Here is a 19,564-nt window from a genome sequence, read left to right on the forward strand (position 1 = left end):
GTCCTGAAACTGCTACAGTTTTCCCTTTGATACCAAATGTAACGTAAATTTGATTAATTGTTCGTTATAAATGATGATTTCGTTTACCCAACCACAGAAATATAAAAAAAACTTGTGTTTAGGGGCTTAATTCATTTTGAATTTTTTTATTTTTATTGAATCGGGTTATATAAAATAATAATTAAATTTATAACCAATCTAGGTAATTATAATCTTTGGATTTTTGTTTAAAATTCAAACTCGAATGTATGTATAAAAAAAGATAATAATAAGATTTAATAATATGTAATTGGATGGAAACTAATATTGTCGTTAATTAAATTACTAAAATAAATTAATAAAAAATATAAAATAATTTAGACCGCCCGGAGAATTTAGTTTCAAATTAATTTATATTATATAAAAAATCTTGTTAAGTGTTTGTTTTATTAACAATATTTAAAGAAATGTCCATATATGTATGTATGTATATAAGTGTTTAGAGCCAATTTAATTGTAAAGAGGCCAATAAATTATCAAGTTTATAATTTTGTAATATATAGTTTATTTTTTTCTTATTTTTGTTTTTCTTATTATTTTTTTTTTTTGGCGGTCTAAATTCGTCTTATATGTTATTTTAAGAAATTAACCATTTCTATAACTCTGTTACGATTCGCATACATATAAGCTTTGGTACACCACAACATATTTATTAATTTTTGATCGCTCTTCTCATCCATTGCAATATCTTCGGATAGTTGAGGATTAAATCTGAAAGATATAGAAAAGCAAATAAGTTAAATGCTATTCAATGTAAATAATTAAATTATTTAATAGATAACGTATTTTCGATTAACAGATATTAACTCAACAACAATTACTTTTGGTTTACTATATTAAATGGAAAAAATAATGTTTAATATATAATGCTGAACCGATTTCGATTTTCATCACAAAAATAAATCGCAAAAATGGTGATAAATATCAAAATTATGCAGTTGTATTGGGAACTACAAAACAATATATTTTCCAATTGACCCCAATATGCTCCAATTGTTTATTGTTAACGTATACTAATAACTATTTAAAACAAATCAACAAAATTAAAATTCATTTTTTTAAATTATTTATAATCAAATACATACATATATTTCCTTTACACACATACATATATGAACATATAAATATAACAAAATATTTACCTATAGTAAGGAATGCCAATTGTACTACACCAAGCACGAGCCCGATCAACAACTCTGCCATCTGAAGCTGTTGCTTGATCAACAAGCAAATTACCTTTAAGGTTACAAATAAAAAAATATAACATAAATGACATTAAGCCACTATTAATGTAATTAAATATATTTGCTATGTAAATTTACCAATTGTTGAGATGCCATAAGCCAATTTAGCTGTATCCCAGATACTTTCAGGGCGAAAAACATCAATATCTTTTAGTTCGGTAACAGGAATTTGACCAGTACCCAATGAAACCACCACGGAGATCTAAAATAATATTTAAATAGTTGATCAATAATAATTTCAGGGAATTTATTTATAATAAAAACTTACCGGCACAGCTTCACCATCACGTCCTACGCTACGCAAAGCCATATTGTATTCATGAATTTCTGTCATGGCGTCTAAAGTTGGATTGTTGGCAATTAAGCCACCATCTAAAAATCTACCAAACGCTCTAATGGGGAGAGAAACAAATTAGAATTCTCTACAAAATAGCATTAGTTTGACAAACCTAAAATAGGAGGGAGCCGCACCAGTGGCGCGTGCTGCACGCCAAACTAGCTGGTCTTTAGGATCTGGAGGAGGAACACGTCGATTGGCTGAAAAAAACAAGATTATTAAGTCGATTTTGTTTCATTATCGGGACGAAACGAGAAATTTCGATCACAAAAATAATTTTTGAACCTTTAATCTTCTGAATTTGATAAATTTTGGTGTACAAAATTTGAATTTTTCCAGAATTTCGAAATTCGCTTTAGTCTGAATTTTATATATGTAGGTTCAAAGTTGATATTTTTAAATTGATGCATGTTAAATAGCTAAAGTAAAACTTTTTTTTTCTAGAAATCCGTTTCTCATAAAAACAGTATATAACGAAGAAAATCGTTCTTGAAAGGTTATCCCAAAAAAGATATCTTCCACTTTTCAAATAGTTTCCTTCAATATGACCAATTTTATATGTGCTGTAAAATTATTAGAAAATGGATGATATATTTTTTGAGATATTCTTTGTTCATTTTTAGGAAAATATATTGAATGGTACATTGGACCTATGAGTCCAATATTGTAAAAATTACATATAAATCTGGACAAAAGACAAACACCAAAGCGAATTTAAAATTGTGTATGACCATAAAGAAAATGTGTACCAAGTTTTAGCAAATTTGGAGCGGGTAATCGAAAATTTTTGTTTCCTCCATATGATTTCATAAAGAGTTTAAATGGATATTTGGAAATTCGGCTTACACTCTTTATAAAATAAAAAATTCTGTACTTACTTATCGGTGTAATAATACCCAAAATATCACTAGCACTTGTATAATTACGAAATAGATGTAAATCAACTGGTTTGCGATCAGCCATGACACCAGTCACCATCACTTTCGGATGTTTAATGTCGGTCATAACGGTAAATTCTCCCAAATTATCTTTGAGTATAGCCTCAAAGGTTTCACTGGGATATGGACGTGAACCAACGAAACATTGCTCTTTCATGCGTAAGTACAAACCCATGCATTGTCGCATTGTCTTACCACAGCCCAGGCCCAATGCCAGTATACCACCTGTACTGGTACCGGCTATCCAATCAAACATATGAACAATGGGTGTTTGGGAGAGTTTTTCGATTTCTAAAAGCATTTGCACTAAAAGTAAACCGCGTATGCCGCCGCCATCTAAACAAAGCACACGTCCTCGACAGTACGGTTTATCACCTTTTTGTGATGTTGTCGAATTCAAAGAAGGATTCGAATGTGAGGGAGTCATTGCGGGATCTGATGTAGCTTTGGCTGATACTGCATCTTCTGCGCCAAGTGAATTTAAACTAGCCACGCTATTAGTGGGAGACTCTAAACGAAATAGCAATCATTAAGCTAAACTTATTTTCTATTTTAAATAAATTCGTTTGTGTTACCTTTTTTAGATTCAGCATTAGCTTTGGTCGTAAACATACCCAATAAAGCATCCATTATACTTTGGCCTTTCTCCACCTTTTCAGTGTTAACAACAACCGGCGGTCTACACAATAAACACAATTACATACAAAATAATGATAGACAGTTTGTAATTGCTTAAAATAAAAACTTACTCTTTTTCCTTCATTTCATTTAACATGCTATTAGCAGCTGAGTTTAAAAATCCCATAGCTGTTTGACGACTAGTGGAAGCCAACATATTTTCTATATGTTCTCGAGTTTCTGGGGCCTCAGGAGCCTCTGGCGGTATGCCGTTATATGTACCCTTAGCGTTGCAGCCAGGAGGGCATTTCGATTTATCAGCAGAACAACTTTGAAATACATGAAAAATTTTTTAATTTGAGTTATTTTTTATTTTAAAAAAATATAAAATAATTACCGTTTAGCTCCCACAGAATGCAAAATATAAAGAATTTCATCTTCCTTGCTGCCGTTAGCATCATTACCTACCATATGACGTGGTGTTTGACCATTTTTATTTTTCATATTTATATCGCAGCCAAATACTACCAAACACTGTACGATCGGTACCAATTTCTGTTCAATTGCAATATGTAACGGTGTATTGCCATCCTTATCGACCACATCAATATCGGCGTCATGTGCCAATAGAGTGACAACACATTCGAAACGATTACGAGCAACCATAACGTGTAACGCTGTGCGGCCATCAAAATTTGTTGCATTCACATTACAACCCTGCACTATGAGAGCATTGAGAGTTTCACGCGATGAACACCAATGCAATGGAGTACCGCCAAATTTCATGTCTTGCGTGTACAATTTATTGGCATTATTCTGCTTAAGAAATTCAGCTACTGAGGTTGGTGTCGATGTCTTGTAGAGTTTACTTATATTTTTAGCCTCAATATTAACATCCGCCCCAGCTATAAGCAGTGTCTTTACGCACTCCGGTTTATCGGAGAGACAAGCTAAATGTAGGGGAGTATAACCATCTGAATTACAATGATTTAAATTAACTGTACTCTTATCAATAAGAAGCTAAAAAAAGATAATATAGAATATATTAATTGAATTAATAGGAAATATAATGTTAAATGTGAATTAGTTACTTAGGGGTTAGAAATTGTATAGAATATAAACGATATTAACTGGGTTTAAGGAAAATAAAAAATAAAAATTATTCCTCAATGCATAATGTAACATTTCAATTCTTTACAGAAGTCTTGTCGCTCAATTAATGAACTTTTTAAAAATATATAATATATATGTATCTTCCCGATCACAGTGTACCAAGCTTCAACAAAATTTGGAACGGGTAAGGTTCGATGCATTGTCGATGCATCATCTCTTATGTATTATTAAATAGTAATATTATTGCATTTTCTTTACTTACATTTAAGATTTCTTTATTAGTACTGGCAGCATAATGAAACACTGAATTGCTGTTATTGTCTAAATGTTCCATTTTACAAAGGGGTAACAAAGCTTTGACCATTTCGACATTTCCACACTTAATGGCAAGCTGTAAAATAATGAATTAAAAAAATATATTTACATATAATAAACATTGTATAAAAATATATAAATGAACCTGTACCTGAAACGGTGACATATAGTTAACGTGATCTGCATAGTCAATAAATTGTAACACTTTTGGATTGCTAATATAGTCGACAAGATTGTAGTAGGCAACTAAATGTGTTATAGACCAGGAAGGATTTTCCGTTAAAACGTCGCTAAGCTTTTGCAAGCCATTAACATTATAGAACTATAGATTTAATAGATAAGACATTATTGAATAAATTGACTTTTCTTGTTTTATTTCATAATTACCTCTTTGACTATGCTTACGAATAGGGGCAAGCGATGCAAGAAGGCATTGAATTTTTCTTCAGTCTCTTGTTGTGATGGTGAACGATATAAACTAAACGATGATGTATTCGAATCCGTATGCGGACGTTGTAAAACTATTTCATAACACTTTTTCTCATTCGAATTAAAGGGTGGTGCATACATAACCATGGCCTCATCTCGTGCTAGCACCTGTAGCATGCCCAGAGATTCACTTTTTATTTCCAACACCTTATTTGGCGGAGTATCAGCGCCCAACAAACGTTGCAAGGCTAAATAAAATATTTAAATATTTAATTTTACACAAAATACAATACAATTTTCAAATTGAACAAAAACATCTTTAATTGAATAAAATTTTGGTGAGAGTTAATAAAGCCAAAGCATTTTTATGAAATTAGAAATAAACAAACAAAGCTTAACTTAATAAACATATTATTAATTTTGAGAAAATAAAATGAGTTTTAATACCATAGCCAGATGCAAGTATTCCAAAACTCATCCATGACATTTTACAGCGTTTCGGGTTAGTTTCTTGATTTGAAGACGCAATTTTGTTCTTATTTGCTTTTGAATGTTTTAATGATGATTATCTTGATTAGTAGATGAATTGTGAATAATTTTATTTATGACTGTTTTGTAGCTGTCTGTAGATTTTTAAGAATGAGATCTTGGAAAAATAAAATGTTAAAATAAAACGAAATATTAATTTAGCCATTAAGGAAAAATTTGTATTGTTAGAAAAATTAATAAAATACAATAACTATAGGTATTAAAAAATTGCTCCATAGTTAAGTAATGTATATGTTTAACTGAATGAAATTGATTAGACTCCAGATCATTTTATAAACTTGTAAAAATCGTAAAAATATTATTAATTAGGATGGTCCCAGAAAATCTTGTCAAGGCTCTCCACTTAAATTAATATTTGTTTGTTTCAATAAGAAACTAATCAAATGTGCTGACTATTTTAATCAGACGATTAAGATAGCCTGCAAACAGAAATCTGTTAATTTTTTTGGTGTATCAATCTAAAATTGACAGTTGTTCCAAAACAAATTTTCGTCTCGAGCTCACGTAAAATCTATGTAGTAGGAAACATCGACAACATTTTCTGGAATCAAACGAAATCTATGTAGTAGAAAACATCGACAACATTTTCTGGAATCAAACGAAAAGGTATTACCCTAATAATATACATGCAACAAAATAATGAATAAACCAGTTTTTATATAAATATGTAGTTGTGACTAAAAAAACTTAATTAGTGATAATAACTTTTATAATTCTTACTATTTACTACGGTATCGTTTGAAATATCGAACAATTTCTTCGAATATTTTTATGTCGGAATAAAACGAATAGTCATTTTATTGAACAAATTATATACATTTCTTAGTTTCAAATTTACCACCATGTTGTATGTGTCTCTATTGTCATTCCTTTTGTAAATTACTTAAATTAATATCAAGTACTTTTTTTAAATACATTTCTGTGCCCAAAAGGAACAACAGCATAAGTCGAAATAAACAAATTTAAAAGTATTCCCAATTTTGTGTAATTTTTATTGTTTCTTACAAAAAATCTGTAACTTAACATATTGGTATTTAATTTATTAGATAAGTGTTGCTACTGCTATTAATTTGGACCTTATTTCTTCTTTAAATTGTATTGTTATTTTAAATTTTCTTTTTTACTTTTTTTTACATTGCGGCTAGTTTGTGAACCTTTAAAAATGTAATAAATTGTGATTAAAACTTATTTGTGTTATTTATAGCACTCTATTTTTTATATAATTTTGTTATAAATTGTTTATGCTTAAGTATTTTTACTAAAAGTACGTTCACATTGATCAAATATTGGACGAAAAAAATGTAACCACTATTTTCAATTATTTCTTATTTGATATAGGATGATTTTTATTAGAGCAATACAATAATGATATTATATTGTGATATTTTCTAAACTGTATGTTTCTTAAAAAAAATATTTGTTCAATGGAAAGATAAATATAGAGTTTTTTTTAGTGGTTACAATTTTTCGTCAAATATTTCAACAATGTGAATGTACCTTAAGTAATATGTAAGTTTGACCTTGAATGCTTTGTATTACTTGACTGAATAAAATAAAAACAAGTATACAGTGAGCCGCAAAAGTGAGTATACACCAAAAATTATTGGATATTTTTTAAGATAATGAAAATTCTAAAATTTATCCATGATTAAAATTTTAAAGTTTCGGTTTGATAGAGATTGGCTTGAATAATATCTTTGGTTGTGAAAAATATAGATTTAAGTCGGACTATAATGATTTTCATGATCTTAAAAAATCAAAAAATTCGCTGCTGTTTACTCACTTTTGAGGCTCACTGTATATACTTTAAGATAAATATAAAAAACAATTGGTTTAATTTATATCTCATGTTAATTTTTTGTCGATCACTGATTTAATATCTCCCACATTTTTGTTATTCTTTTTTCATTAATATTCAATTTAATAGTTGAATTTTAAAATAGCAGTAACATTTCTTATTATCGCCTACCCACTAAGTATTAATTTTAATATTTAAATTAATAGAATATTGCCACGTAAAGAGAAAATAAAAGATTTTCGTTACTATTTACGAGATAAGACTTTTTCCAGACAATGGTATTATGTATATTCCCGGTTCTGTATGTATGTAGTATATAACAGTATGTAGGTATGTACATTTCTACAAATATGAGAATTTAGATGATTAAACGCTCGAATAACTAATGATGCTATTCAATAGTGAGAGATTTATTTCAACGTATTTGTTTTATATTTTAATAACAAAAACAAAGTCCAAAAAATACTGTATCTACAATCGCACAATTTCAACGATTATTTTCCAACCAACGACATATGATTCAATAGTATAGAGTGTATCTACTATAATTAAAATATGTATGTGTATTGCCAAATGTTACGCATACCGTGAGGAATTCTTATTGTCATGTTAAATTTTAAAAAAAATCCACAAATACTTAAATTTATGTTATTAAAGTAAAAAGTTTGGTTAAACAGAATATTTTTTAAAATATTTCAAAACTACCGACATATGTAGCTAAACGAAGGCTGGCTTTACAAACAGAAAATGAGTTAATAGAAAAATTAGTTTTTAATATTAAAAAATTACAACTGAGCCTGATTTGTTCCATTTATTTACACATGGACATTTCCACCGAAAGGTCATCTGAGACCAACATTTTAAAAATTCATGAAAACAATTTGTTTTATCAAATTTTCAAAGGCAGAAAATCAAATTTAACTAATGTAAAGATATTTTAAATTTATTCATAACCAATTTTGAGATTTTCGAATGCGCACAAGCGCATCTCAATTCTCAATTAGATATTTCTATTGAATGTTTTGTTGTAATGATCAAGAAGTAAAGCAGCTAGGACTGCCTATTCTGGAAAAAATATTCATATTCTGGAAAAAATATTCCTATTCTGGAAAAAATTATTCCGGTTACTATTTTCATTTAAATTTATTTTTGTTTATTATATTTACAACTACACAATACTTTATTCATACTACAATTTTTTTAGTAACATAAATATCATGACAGTTATTTAAATAAAAAAAAGTATAATAAAAGCCATTTTTAAGAGATATCAAAGCACATCATTCTAAAAATGGTCATATTGAAATATTGCCTCAGATTACGCTGAAATTGTAGTTGAATTGTGGGCTCCTAAAATCACTTCTGTTTTTGTCCAGTACGAATGCCTTAGTTTTTAGAAAAATTTATCAAAATCAATCGTAGCACTGATTATAAGGATATTTAAGATCTATAAGTTAAGAATATTTTCAAATCTGTTTATCTTGACTTTTTTCACATTTTAAATGTGTTCGAGATAATGGTTCGACATAATAGAATTACAATTGTTTTCAAAAGTCCAAAATATGGAGAAATTATTTTTGTTGGAGATTTTACTTATTTCCTGAATAATAACTGCAATCATTTCCTCGTTTTTTAACTACATACATATTTTAAAATTTTGTCTAGATTTTTGTAAAAGAAAACAGTCAATACAGTATGTATTTATATATTCTACACACATAAAAATAATCGAGAATACTCGTATATTAACTAAGCTTGCATATGAGTTTACAATTGTATGAATCATTTGCTAATTAGTAATGTTATTTAGTAAAAAATATTGTAAAGAATCATGACAAATCAGCCTACGAAATACATACAATGGTTGACAATAGAATGGAAAACTATATTCCGCAATTTCAGTTTTCAAAAACATATCGCTCATTTGCTGCAACATCGTCATAACTCAAAAAATGTAATTTTTCAAGAGACGCATTTAATAATTTTTAAACCGATTATTTTATTTAAATTTTTTTTAAGTAAATAACAAAATATGTCACTTTTCTAGACAACTAAGCAATGTTGAACACATAAACGGCAACGCACAACTAAAATAAAACGTTATTGCATGTAATAGGTTATCAAATTAGGACAAAATGCTTCTATGGCTACCCTGCGTGTAATTTTAGAAGTTAATTCACAAGACTTTGTCAGTTATTAAAACAACTTATTTACTATGCTATTAACTCGAAATTTGATTTTTTTAATTATGACGTTGTTGCAGCAAATGAGCGATATGTATATTTGTATTTTCTAAGATAAATTAAAATTAACTAGGTTTTCTATGAAAATATAGTAAATTTTAGAATTGTTTGCATTAAATTTAAACAAAATGTTTTCATAGAACGTGGTTATACTTAATAGAATTGGAAAAACAATGAAAATTTTTAAACCTTTACAAGAAAGAAAATAATATTTTTCGCTTATTTCAATATGTATTTATATTTGCGAAAATTTAAAACTATTTGTGATAATATTCAAAAATCAGCAGTTTCAAAAATGATAAAAAATTTCGTGAGACAGGTACTGTAAAAACTCAACATTTGGGAGGATCTATTCCAAGACAATGTGGGTGAAGTTAGCTACGAAAGTTAGCTCCGTTTTTTAACATTTCTATGTTAATGTATAAACTAACATAGCTCCTACTCAAAGACTGTTAAGTTATCAGAGCTGCTTTATATTACACTCAGTAAACATTTTATCAATAAAAACAAAAAAAAAGGGGTTTACCGATCATTCAGCTTTAATATATAATAACATTTTTTTTGGATAAAAAAAAAATAAATATTTATTATGAACAATCGTTGATATTTTTGCTTGTACAGTATTATCTCCTTTTGAAATCCGAAAAATTGGCCAAAAATGGAAAGGTGTTCCTTATCTACTTAATGGGGTCGAAAGCCATGTATTCATAGATTTCAGAACTGTATTGCTTATATTCAGAATCAGTATAGCATTTTTGCAGCAGCATTTTCAAAATTATGAAATTGTGAATTTTGTCATATAAGGATTTTTTGAAATCCGAAAAATTGGCCAAAAATGGAAAGGTGCTCCTTATCTACTTAATGGGGTCGAAAGCCATGTATTCATAGATTTCAGAACTGTATTGCTTATATTCAGAATCAGTATAGCATTTTTGCAGCAGCATTTTCAAAATTATGAAATTGTGAATTTTGTCATATAAGGATTTTTTGAAATCCGAAAAATTGGCCAAAAATGGAAAGGTGCTCCTTATCTACTTAATGGGGTCGAAAGCCATGTATTCATAGATTTCAGAACTGTATTGCTTATATTCAGAATCAGTATAGCATTTTTGCAGCAGCATTTTCAAAATTATGAAATTGTGAATTTTGTCATATAAGGATTTTTTGAAATCCGAAAAATTGGCCAAAAATGGAAAGGTGCTCCTTATCTACTTAATGGGGTCGAAAGCCATGTATTCATAGATTTCAGAACTGTATTGCTTATATTCAGAATCAGTATAGCATTTTTGCAGCAGCATTTTCAAAATTATGAAATTGTGAATTTTGTCATATAAGGATTTTTTGAAATCCGAAAAATTGGCCAAAAATGGAAAGGTGCTCCTTATCTACTTAATGGGGTCGAAAGCCATGTATTCATAGATTTCAGAACTGTATTGCTTATATTCAGAATCAGTATAGCATTTTTGCAGCAGCATTTTCAAAATTATGAAATTGTGAATTTTGTCATATAAGGATTTTTTGAAATCCGAAAAATTGGCCAAAAATGGAAAGGTGCTCCTTATCTACTTAATGGGGTCGAAAGCCATGTATTCATAGATTTCAGAACTGTATTGCTTATATTCAGAATCAGTATAGCATTTTTGCAGCAGCATTTTCAAAATTATGAAATTGTGAATTTTGTCATATAAGGATTTTTTGAAATCCGAAAAATTGGCCAAAAATGGAAAGGTGCTCCTTATCTACTTAATGGGGTCGAAAGCCATGTATTCATAGATTTCAGAACTGTATTGCCTATATTCAGAATCAGTATAGCATTTTTGCAGGAGCATTTTCAAAATTATGAAATTGTGAATTTTGTCATATAAGGATTTTTTGAAATCCGAAAAATTGGCCAAAAATGGAAAGGTGCTCCTTATCTACTTAATGGGGTCGAAAGCCATGTATTCATAGATTTCAGAACTGTATTGCTTATATTCAGAATCAGTATAGCATTTTTGCAGCAGCATTTTCAAAATTATGAAATTGTGAATTTTGTCATATAAGGATTTTTTGAAATCCGAAAAATTGGCCAAAAATGGAAAGGTGCTCCTTATCTACTTAATGGGGTCGAAAGCCATGTATTCATAGATTTCAGAACTGTATTGCTTATATTCAGAATCAGTATAGCATTTTTGCAGCAGCATTTTCAAAATTATGAAATTGTGAATTTTGTCATATAAGGATTTTTTGAAATCCGAAAAATTGGCCAAAAATGGAAAGGTGCTCCTTATCTACTTAATGGGGTCGAAAGCCATGTATTCATAGATTTCAGAACTGTATTGCCTATATTCAGAATCAGTATAGCATTTTTGCAGGAGCATTTTCAAAATTATGAAATTGTGAATTTTGTCATATAAGGATTTTTTGAAATCCGAAAAATTGTGTTTTTATACAAAAACTTATGATTTACATTTCCGTCTAATTTTTCTTACAAAAATGTTGGCATAATTCTCGCAAATTCGTACAAAACCAAAACACAAATATTAAAATTATTAAATATTACACTTCATGACTTTTTAATTTTGTAATACCAGTATAGGAATTTCTAATATTCAAATGTAAACATTCACTCTAACTATGAAAGAAATTTTAAAGCTAATTTTTGTTAAAGTCGACTTTATTTTAAAATATAACTTTTGTTTTTATTTGAAAAAAGCTTCAAAACTTTTTCCAACATACTACACATTAAAATAATTGAAAGTATTATTATATACATAAAAGTATTGAAATATATAAAATTAAAATCGATTGATCTCATTAATACAAATAATAAATATTATTAAAAAAATTGTTCACAATATTGATTTTATTATATTGAACAATACACAGAATCTTAATAAGAAATATACATTAATGATCAATTAATCTCAAAACATTTCAATATAATTATTATTTGTTAACAAAAACAAACATAGAAAATGTTTAAATACAATCATAAAAATATTAAAATTAATTATATAAAATTAAAATCGATTGATCTCATTAATACAAATAATAAATATTGTTAAAAAAATTGTTCACAATATTGATTTTATTATATTGAACAATACACAGAATCTTAATAAGAAATATACATTAATGATCAATTAATCTCAAAACATTTCAATATAATTATTATTTGTTAACAAAAACAAACATAGAAAATGTTTAAATACAATCATAAAAATATTAAAATGAATTATATAAAATTAAAATCGATTGATCTCATTAATACAAATAATAAATATTGTTAAAAAATTGTTCACAATATTGATTTTATTATATTGAACAATACACAGAATCTTAATAAGAAATATACATTAATGATCAATTAATCTCAAAACATTTCAATATAATTATTATTTGTTAACAAAAACAAACATAGAAAATGTTTAAATACAATCATAAAAATATTAAAATGAATTATATAAAATTAAAATCGATTGATCTCATTAATACAAATAATAAATATTGTTAAAAAATTGTTCACAATATTGATTTTATTATATTGAACAATACACAGAATCTTAATAAGAAATATACATTAATGATCAATTAATCTCAAAACATTTCAATATAATTATTATTTGTTAACAAAAACAAACATAGAAAATGTTTAAATACAATCATAAAAATATTAAAATGAATTATATAAAATTAAAATCGATTGATCTCATTAATACAAATAATAAATATTATTAAAAAAATTGTTCACAATATTGATTTTATTATTACTATCGGATCTCAAAAATTTCTTATTTTGGTAAATTTTTCGGATTTCACAAAATCCGTATAGCAATCAGTATAGCAAAAATGCTATACTGATTCTGCTGCAAAAATGCTATACTGATTCTGAATATAAGCAATACAGTTCTGAAATCTATGAATACATGGCTTTCGACCCCATTAAGTAGATAAGGAGCACCTTTCCATTTTTGGCCAATTTTTCGGATTTCAAAAAATCCTTATATGACAAAATTCACAATTTCATAATTTTGAAAATGCTGCTGCAAAAATGCTATACTGATTCTGAATATAAGCAATACAGTTCTGAAATCTATGAATACATGGCTTTCGACCCCATTAAGTAGATAAGGAGCACCTTTCCATTTTTGGCCAATTTTTCGGATTTCAAAAAATCCTTATATGACAAAATTCACAATTTCATAATTTTGAAAATGCTGCTGCAAAAATGCTATACTGATTCTGAATATAAGCAATACAGTTCTGAAATCTATGAATACATGGCTTTCGACCCCATTAAGTAGATAAGGAGCACCTTTCCATTTTTGGCCAATTTTTCGGATTTCAAAAAATCCTTATATGACAAAATTCACAATTTCATAATTTTGAAAATGCTGCTGCAAAAATGCTATACTGATTCTGAATATAAGCAATACAGTTCTGAAATCTATGAATACATGGCTTTCGACCCCATTAAGTAGATAAGGAGCACCTTTCCATTTTTGGCCAATTTTTCGGATTTCAAAAAATCCTTATATGACAAAATTCACAATTTCATAATTTTGAAAATGCTGCTGCAAAAATGCTATACTGATTCTGAATATAAGCAATACAGTTCTGAAATCTATGAATACATGGCTTTCGACCCCATTAAGTAGATAAGGAGCACCTTTCCATTTTTGGCCAATTTTTCGGATTTCAAAAAATCCTTATATGACAAAATTCACAATTTCATAATTTTGAAAATGCTGCTGCAAAAATGCTATACTGATTCTGAATATAAGCAATACAGTTCTGAAATCTATGAATACATGGCTTTCGACCCCATTAAGTAGATAAGGAGCACCTTTCCATTTTTGGCCAATTTTTCGGATTTCAAAAAATCCTTATATGACAAAATTCACAATTTCATAATTTTGAAAATGCTGCTGCAAAAATGCTATACTGATTCTGAATATAAGCAATACAGTTCTGAAATCTATGACTACATGGCTTTCGACCCCATTAAGTAGATAAGGAGCACCTTTCCATTTTTGGCCAATTTTTTCGGATTTCAAAAGGAGATAATACTGTACAAGCAAAAATATCAACGATTGTTCATAATAAATATTTATTTTTTTTTATCCAAAAAAAATGTTATTATATATTAAAGCTGAATGATCGGTAAACCCCTTTTTTTTGTTTTTATTGATAAAATGTTTACTGAGTGTAATATAAAGCAGCTCTGTTAACTTAACAGTCTTTGAGTAGGAGCTATGTTAGTTTATACATTAACATAGAAATGTTAAAAAACGGAGCTAACTTTCGTAGCTAACTTCACCCACATTCCAAGACAATAAAAAATTTATCTTAAATTGGAAATAAGGTCATTGAATTAATCCAAATACACTTTAAGAGGCAGTGATGGGAGAACATTTTTAAGATGGACGAAGAGAAAAAAAACTGTGCCAAAAAGTAAACAAATAAAACAGTCATATTTGGTGGTGTAAGGGCCAATGGGTCCAATTCATATCATAAAATATACGACTGGAATGAGTTTCAGATAAATTTTAAACATGTTATGTACTCATAGGATGAGGAAAAGATGTCCCTAGTTTGTAGATTCCAGCACGACAATGACGCCAAATACACCTCCAGACTAGTAAACGAGTGGTTACAATCCATTGAGTGAGAAATTGTAGATCGCAAAATAAGGAATCAAAGGAATTTTTATTAGTAGATGCGGTTATTTGGAAAATATGTAGTTCAAAGGAAACGATTAATTCTAAAATAAACAAGTAAGAGATCTATATAAGGCTATGCCATATCTTCGCCAAATTATACATTAAGATAAATATTGAAAACCATTTGTAGTGAAAAGTAATTTTTTCTTACAAACATTTTTGGTGAGTAAAAAAAAGTTTGGTTGCAGTTTTCTGTTTAAATGTATCGTAGGAAATGGACCAATTTTCTAAATTTTGAATATAAAGTTGATTTCAATATACAGGGGACATGGCTATATCGGCTCCGCTATCTAGAATATACATCAATACCTCTATATCGACTTCGCTATCTAGAACATACATCAATACCTCGGTTTGCGTCGCTTCGGAAATTACAAACTTACTTATATGTACATCTTATACATAGACGACAACTAGGTAGGTCTGCCCTAGGACCCCAGAAGTGTAGGGTACAATATGGATCACTATACCGGCTTAATTATTTCATACTTATTAAACAATTCGATTATGGTTATGCATTGTACTTTAAAACCTTTTTATGACGAGATTGCTGATTTATAAAGAACTAAACTTGATAACACAACCACTTATATTACCATACTTATTCTAATTAATGTAGTCTCTATAGAAATAGAACAGACCATGTATGACTGCATGGTACTGTGAATGTTTGTATGAATATATTTATGTATGTCGTCGGCATGGTCATTATTAAAAATACAAGTTGCTGGATATCTATGAATATATTACTAGGGTACCGGTATTAAATGCACTACTTAATATTATAATACTGCCGTAGTTTTAAATTGTACATGAAAATTGAAATTGCATTGAACAATATTATTGATGTATGTATGTAAATAGAATTAAGCATATATACATGTGCGTACATACTCTGTATGTATATAAATATTATGGTTTTTGTGTATGCATAGGTGCGTATTAGTAAATAAAACAATAACAAAAAAAACTAGTATTATTAGTTGTCAAATAAAATCAAAACAAATCGATGATTATTGCAGAAATGTGTAATTGATTATTAGTGTAATTGTAATCTAAATTTTAAGCACTATGTATTATTTAATTGGGCTAACCATTTAACATTTTTGATTTTCTTTTATTGTTGTTGCTATGTGTATGAGGTACTTTCACAATTTACTTCCTGTTTTATAACTTTATTATTAGATTTCTTATTAGATTGCAATGCAAATTGTTTTATAGGGATTCCCCAATTATTTCACTTTATTTTGTTATCAATTCATAAATTTCTTTTCATTAACACAAAGTTATGGGTGAATTATTTTCTTAGTTCTATATTTTTAATACTATTTTGTTATAAAAATCGTATGCTTTTCTACAAATTCAATACATATAACACAACGTAGTTAAAAACACGGAATTCTACTTTATTCGAGTGAAAAAAATGTCTTTTTGATTATACCACTATTATTGCTGTTGGTATAAAAAATTTCTAATCAGCTGCAAAAAAAACAGTATTTTTAGAGTTGTATTATGATACACTTTCAAAAAAAATAGCATACAAATTAAAATGAAACAATCTTGTGATTCATCACACTCAGAGCATCGAATTAATTAAATTTTAGCTTCATTTGCCAAAATCTTAATTCAGAATTTCAAATATCAGCAATTCATGCCATAAAACCATTCCCGACAAAACAAATAATTTAGCTTCATTGACAGGATTTATTTTATGCGTTGAACTGATTCAAAAAAAAATTCATTCAAACTTTGAATGATTAAATGGTTAAACACTAGTTTATGTGCGCCACTCCGGATCGATACCAAATTTCTACCAGAAATACATAGATATTTTTATGTTGAATATAGTTTCCGTGATATGGGACTCCAAAGTTCAAATATGTCCGCATTTACTTTTCTATTCCCGAGTTAATATTTATGTTATTCTACCCTTCACTTTCGTGAGAAGGGTATATGTATATAAGTTTGTCATTCCGTTTGTAATTTCCACAATATAATTTTCCGACCCTATAAAGTATATATACTCTGGATTCTTATAGAAAGCGGAGTCGATTAAGCCATGTACGTCTGTCTGTTGAAATTAACTTTCCGAAGCCCACAAATAACTTACATACACGATTCATACATCTATATCTCCGGAATTCTTCCGGCTCGGTTGCTATTTATAATGGCTGAGATATAGGGAAAAAACCAGGACAACCTCGATTTTTGACCTATATCTTTATTACCAAGTCATTCATATAGACAATATGGATATCTAATGATAGATATTTCAAAGACCTTTGCAACGACGTATATAAGACCATAGTAAGTAGTGAATAAATAGTAAATCGATTACCATAATAGTCGAATATCGATTTTCAGGGTCTAAAAACGATTATTTCGTGATCGATTATATACTCCGATTTTTATGCTGAAATATATTTTTGATAACGATTAATCAAAATAGAAATAAAATTCCGGAATTTTTAGTATTGTCTACGTTTTTTGCTTGCATTAATCTTCAGCTGACATCGGAAAATATTCACGGAGGGCCTCATTTTTTAATGCGAAATTTTTTCAAACTTAAGAAATTTTTATAAAAAGTGCCTCATCCTCATCATAAAGGAGTTATAATACTCTTCCAAAATATGATGTTAATCCGTAATTATAGCGTATATGAGTCATTTGCTATAGTTCCCAAAAATTCAGGTCGATTATTAAAAAATCGATTATTGGGTTCGATTATCGACTGTAAAAATCGAAACGAAATCGGAAAAAAAATATTTTTTTAACCCGAATTTTTTTTCACCAAAAGTTTTTTTTTTTAAATTTTTAAATTTAAAAAAAAAAAATTTTAAATTTAAAAAAAACAATTCGAACAAAAATTTTATACAAAAAATTAAAAAATAACAACTGGAAAAATAAATAAATTTTGTTTACCTAAAAATATTTAAAATTTTTATTTTGAAGATTAATTTGGTGAAGGGTGTATCGGCACAGCCGAATATAGCTTTCTTACTTGTTTTTATTACATTTTGACAGATGTATCGATATATTTTTCGATACCATAGATATTAAAACCCTTCCACCCGGCCGTAGTCCGGCAACTAAAATTATGAATTGGGTTTGAAATGATTCATGTGAGTCCTACCCTTTTTGAAGTAATCTTTCTTTTGTATGGACTAAAAATTAATATTCGCAAAATCTCCCCAGGAGTATTATAGATGAATTTTATATTTTATTAAATGGAAAATATTATAATCTTATCAAAAATTAAAATTATATCGTATTTTTTAGCAAATCTGTAATATTATATTTATGTAGGTGTAATATGTTCATACGTTAATTATTAAAAAACAAATTAGATCAACACGCATTCTTTTTATTATTTATTAACTCGTATTATTATATAATTATGTATATTACTGAACCCAATGGACCTTGTTTAGTTAAAAAATTTACAATTTTCAAGATCATTACAAATTTTGCTAGGCACTCGTACATGAAATAACCGTTCTAAAATTTATGTCAGTCTTGTTATCTGAATTTAAAAAATCATAAACCAAATTTATACCAAAATTTGGAGACAATCGGATAAAAAATTGTCTACAAATTGAAAGTTGATTGAAAGTGGTAAAATGGCGGTACGAAGAAAAAACTTTTATTTTCTATAAAAATGTTGACTTAAAGAAACAACAAATATTGAACTCTGAATTATCATAATTAAATATGTATGCAAATAGAATAGTAGATGGTATGCAAATAAATTACGTTAATAGGTTACAAGAAGTTACTAATTAATAAATGTACATTAGGGTGGTCCCACTTTTGCAAGAAGGCAATGCTGCCTACTAAAAAAGAAACACTATTACTGAAGATTACTATCAGTTGTTGAGTTCGGTCAAAGAATAAATGGTCCCAGGCATAGATTTATACATCGTAAACTCTCCTGTCAAAGACTTAACTAACTCAGTTGTCAAAATCCTAAGTAATGAGAATAGGTGCGTTCGCGTAATTTCCAGTAAAAAATATCCAGTAACTTTATTTTAGAGAGTAAAAATAAATTATTCTCAATCTGAAAAATTACAAAAAAAAATTTGTAAAAATAAGTTGTATTTTATTATAAATGTATTGTGTTATTTTACATCTTTACTTTGCAAACATGTAAATTATATTAATTTTCAACTTTTTAGTTTTGTTTATATTTGCAACCATATGTTTTAAACATATTTTTATGTTGATATTTTTTACTGG

At 28.0% G+C, this 19,564-nt stretch overlaps 1 protein-coding gene across 2 annotated transcripts; it reads right to left on the reverse strand.

Moving 5' to 3' along the window:
- Positions 1-112: 112 nt before the first annotated feature.
- iPLA2-VIA (calcium-independent phospholipase A2 VIA) lies at positions 113-16,712 on the reverse strand. 2 transcript variants are annotated; one of them, XM_065503410.1, is made up of 14 exons: positions 16,423-16,712; positions 5,481-5,679; positions 4,992-5,281; positions 4,756-4,926; positions 4,552-4,680; positions 3,574-4,196; positions 3,308-3,505; positions 3,134-3,237; positions 2,499-3,068; positions 1,733-1,820; positions 1,552-1,675; positions 1,362-1,485; positions 1,182-1,275; positions 113-750 (listed from the first exon to the last, which is right to left on the reverse strand). In XM_065503410.1, exons 2-14 carry the CDS (start codon positions 5,518-5,520, stop codon positions 612-614), a joined length of 2,694 nt encoding a protein of 897 aa, XP_065359482.1. In that variant the 5' UTR covers positions 5,521-5,679; positions 16,423-16,712; the 3' UTR covers positions 113-611. The 2 variants fall into 2 exon arrangements, with proteins under 2 accessions (XP_065359482.1, XP_065359483.1); XM_065503411.1 differs by lacking the exon at positions 5,481-5,679 and having other exon boundaries at positions 16,423-16,711.
- Positions 16,713-19,564: the final 2,852 nt, after the last annotated feature.

The sequence above is a fragment of the Calliphora vicina genome, chromosome 3 (genome assembly GCF_958450345.1).
Source record: "Calliphora vicina chromosome 3, idCalVici1.1, whole genome shotgun sequence".
Taxonomy (NCBI): domain Eukaryota; kingdom Metazoa; phylum Arthropoda; class Insecta; order Diptera; family Calliphoridae; genus Calliphora; species Calliphora vicina.

What these genes read in the sequence shown, in the direction of transcription:
- iPLA2-VIA (XM_065503410.1), bottom strand. Translation starts at nt 5,520, where the DNA reads ATGTCATGGATGAGTTTTGGAATACTTGCATCTGGCTATG. An exon ending in AATGAAATGAAGGAAAAAGA is followed by an intron (nt 3,238 to 3,307) that starts GTAAGTTTTTAT and finishes TTTATTGTGTAG; the next exon opens with ACCGCCGGTTGTTGTTAACA. An exon ending in GTGATGGTGAAGCTGTGCCG is followed by an intron (nt 1,486 to 1,551) that starts GTAAGTTTTTAT and finishes ATATTATTTTAG; the next exon opens with ATCTCCGTGGTGGTTTCATT.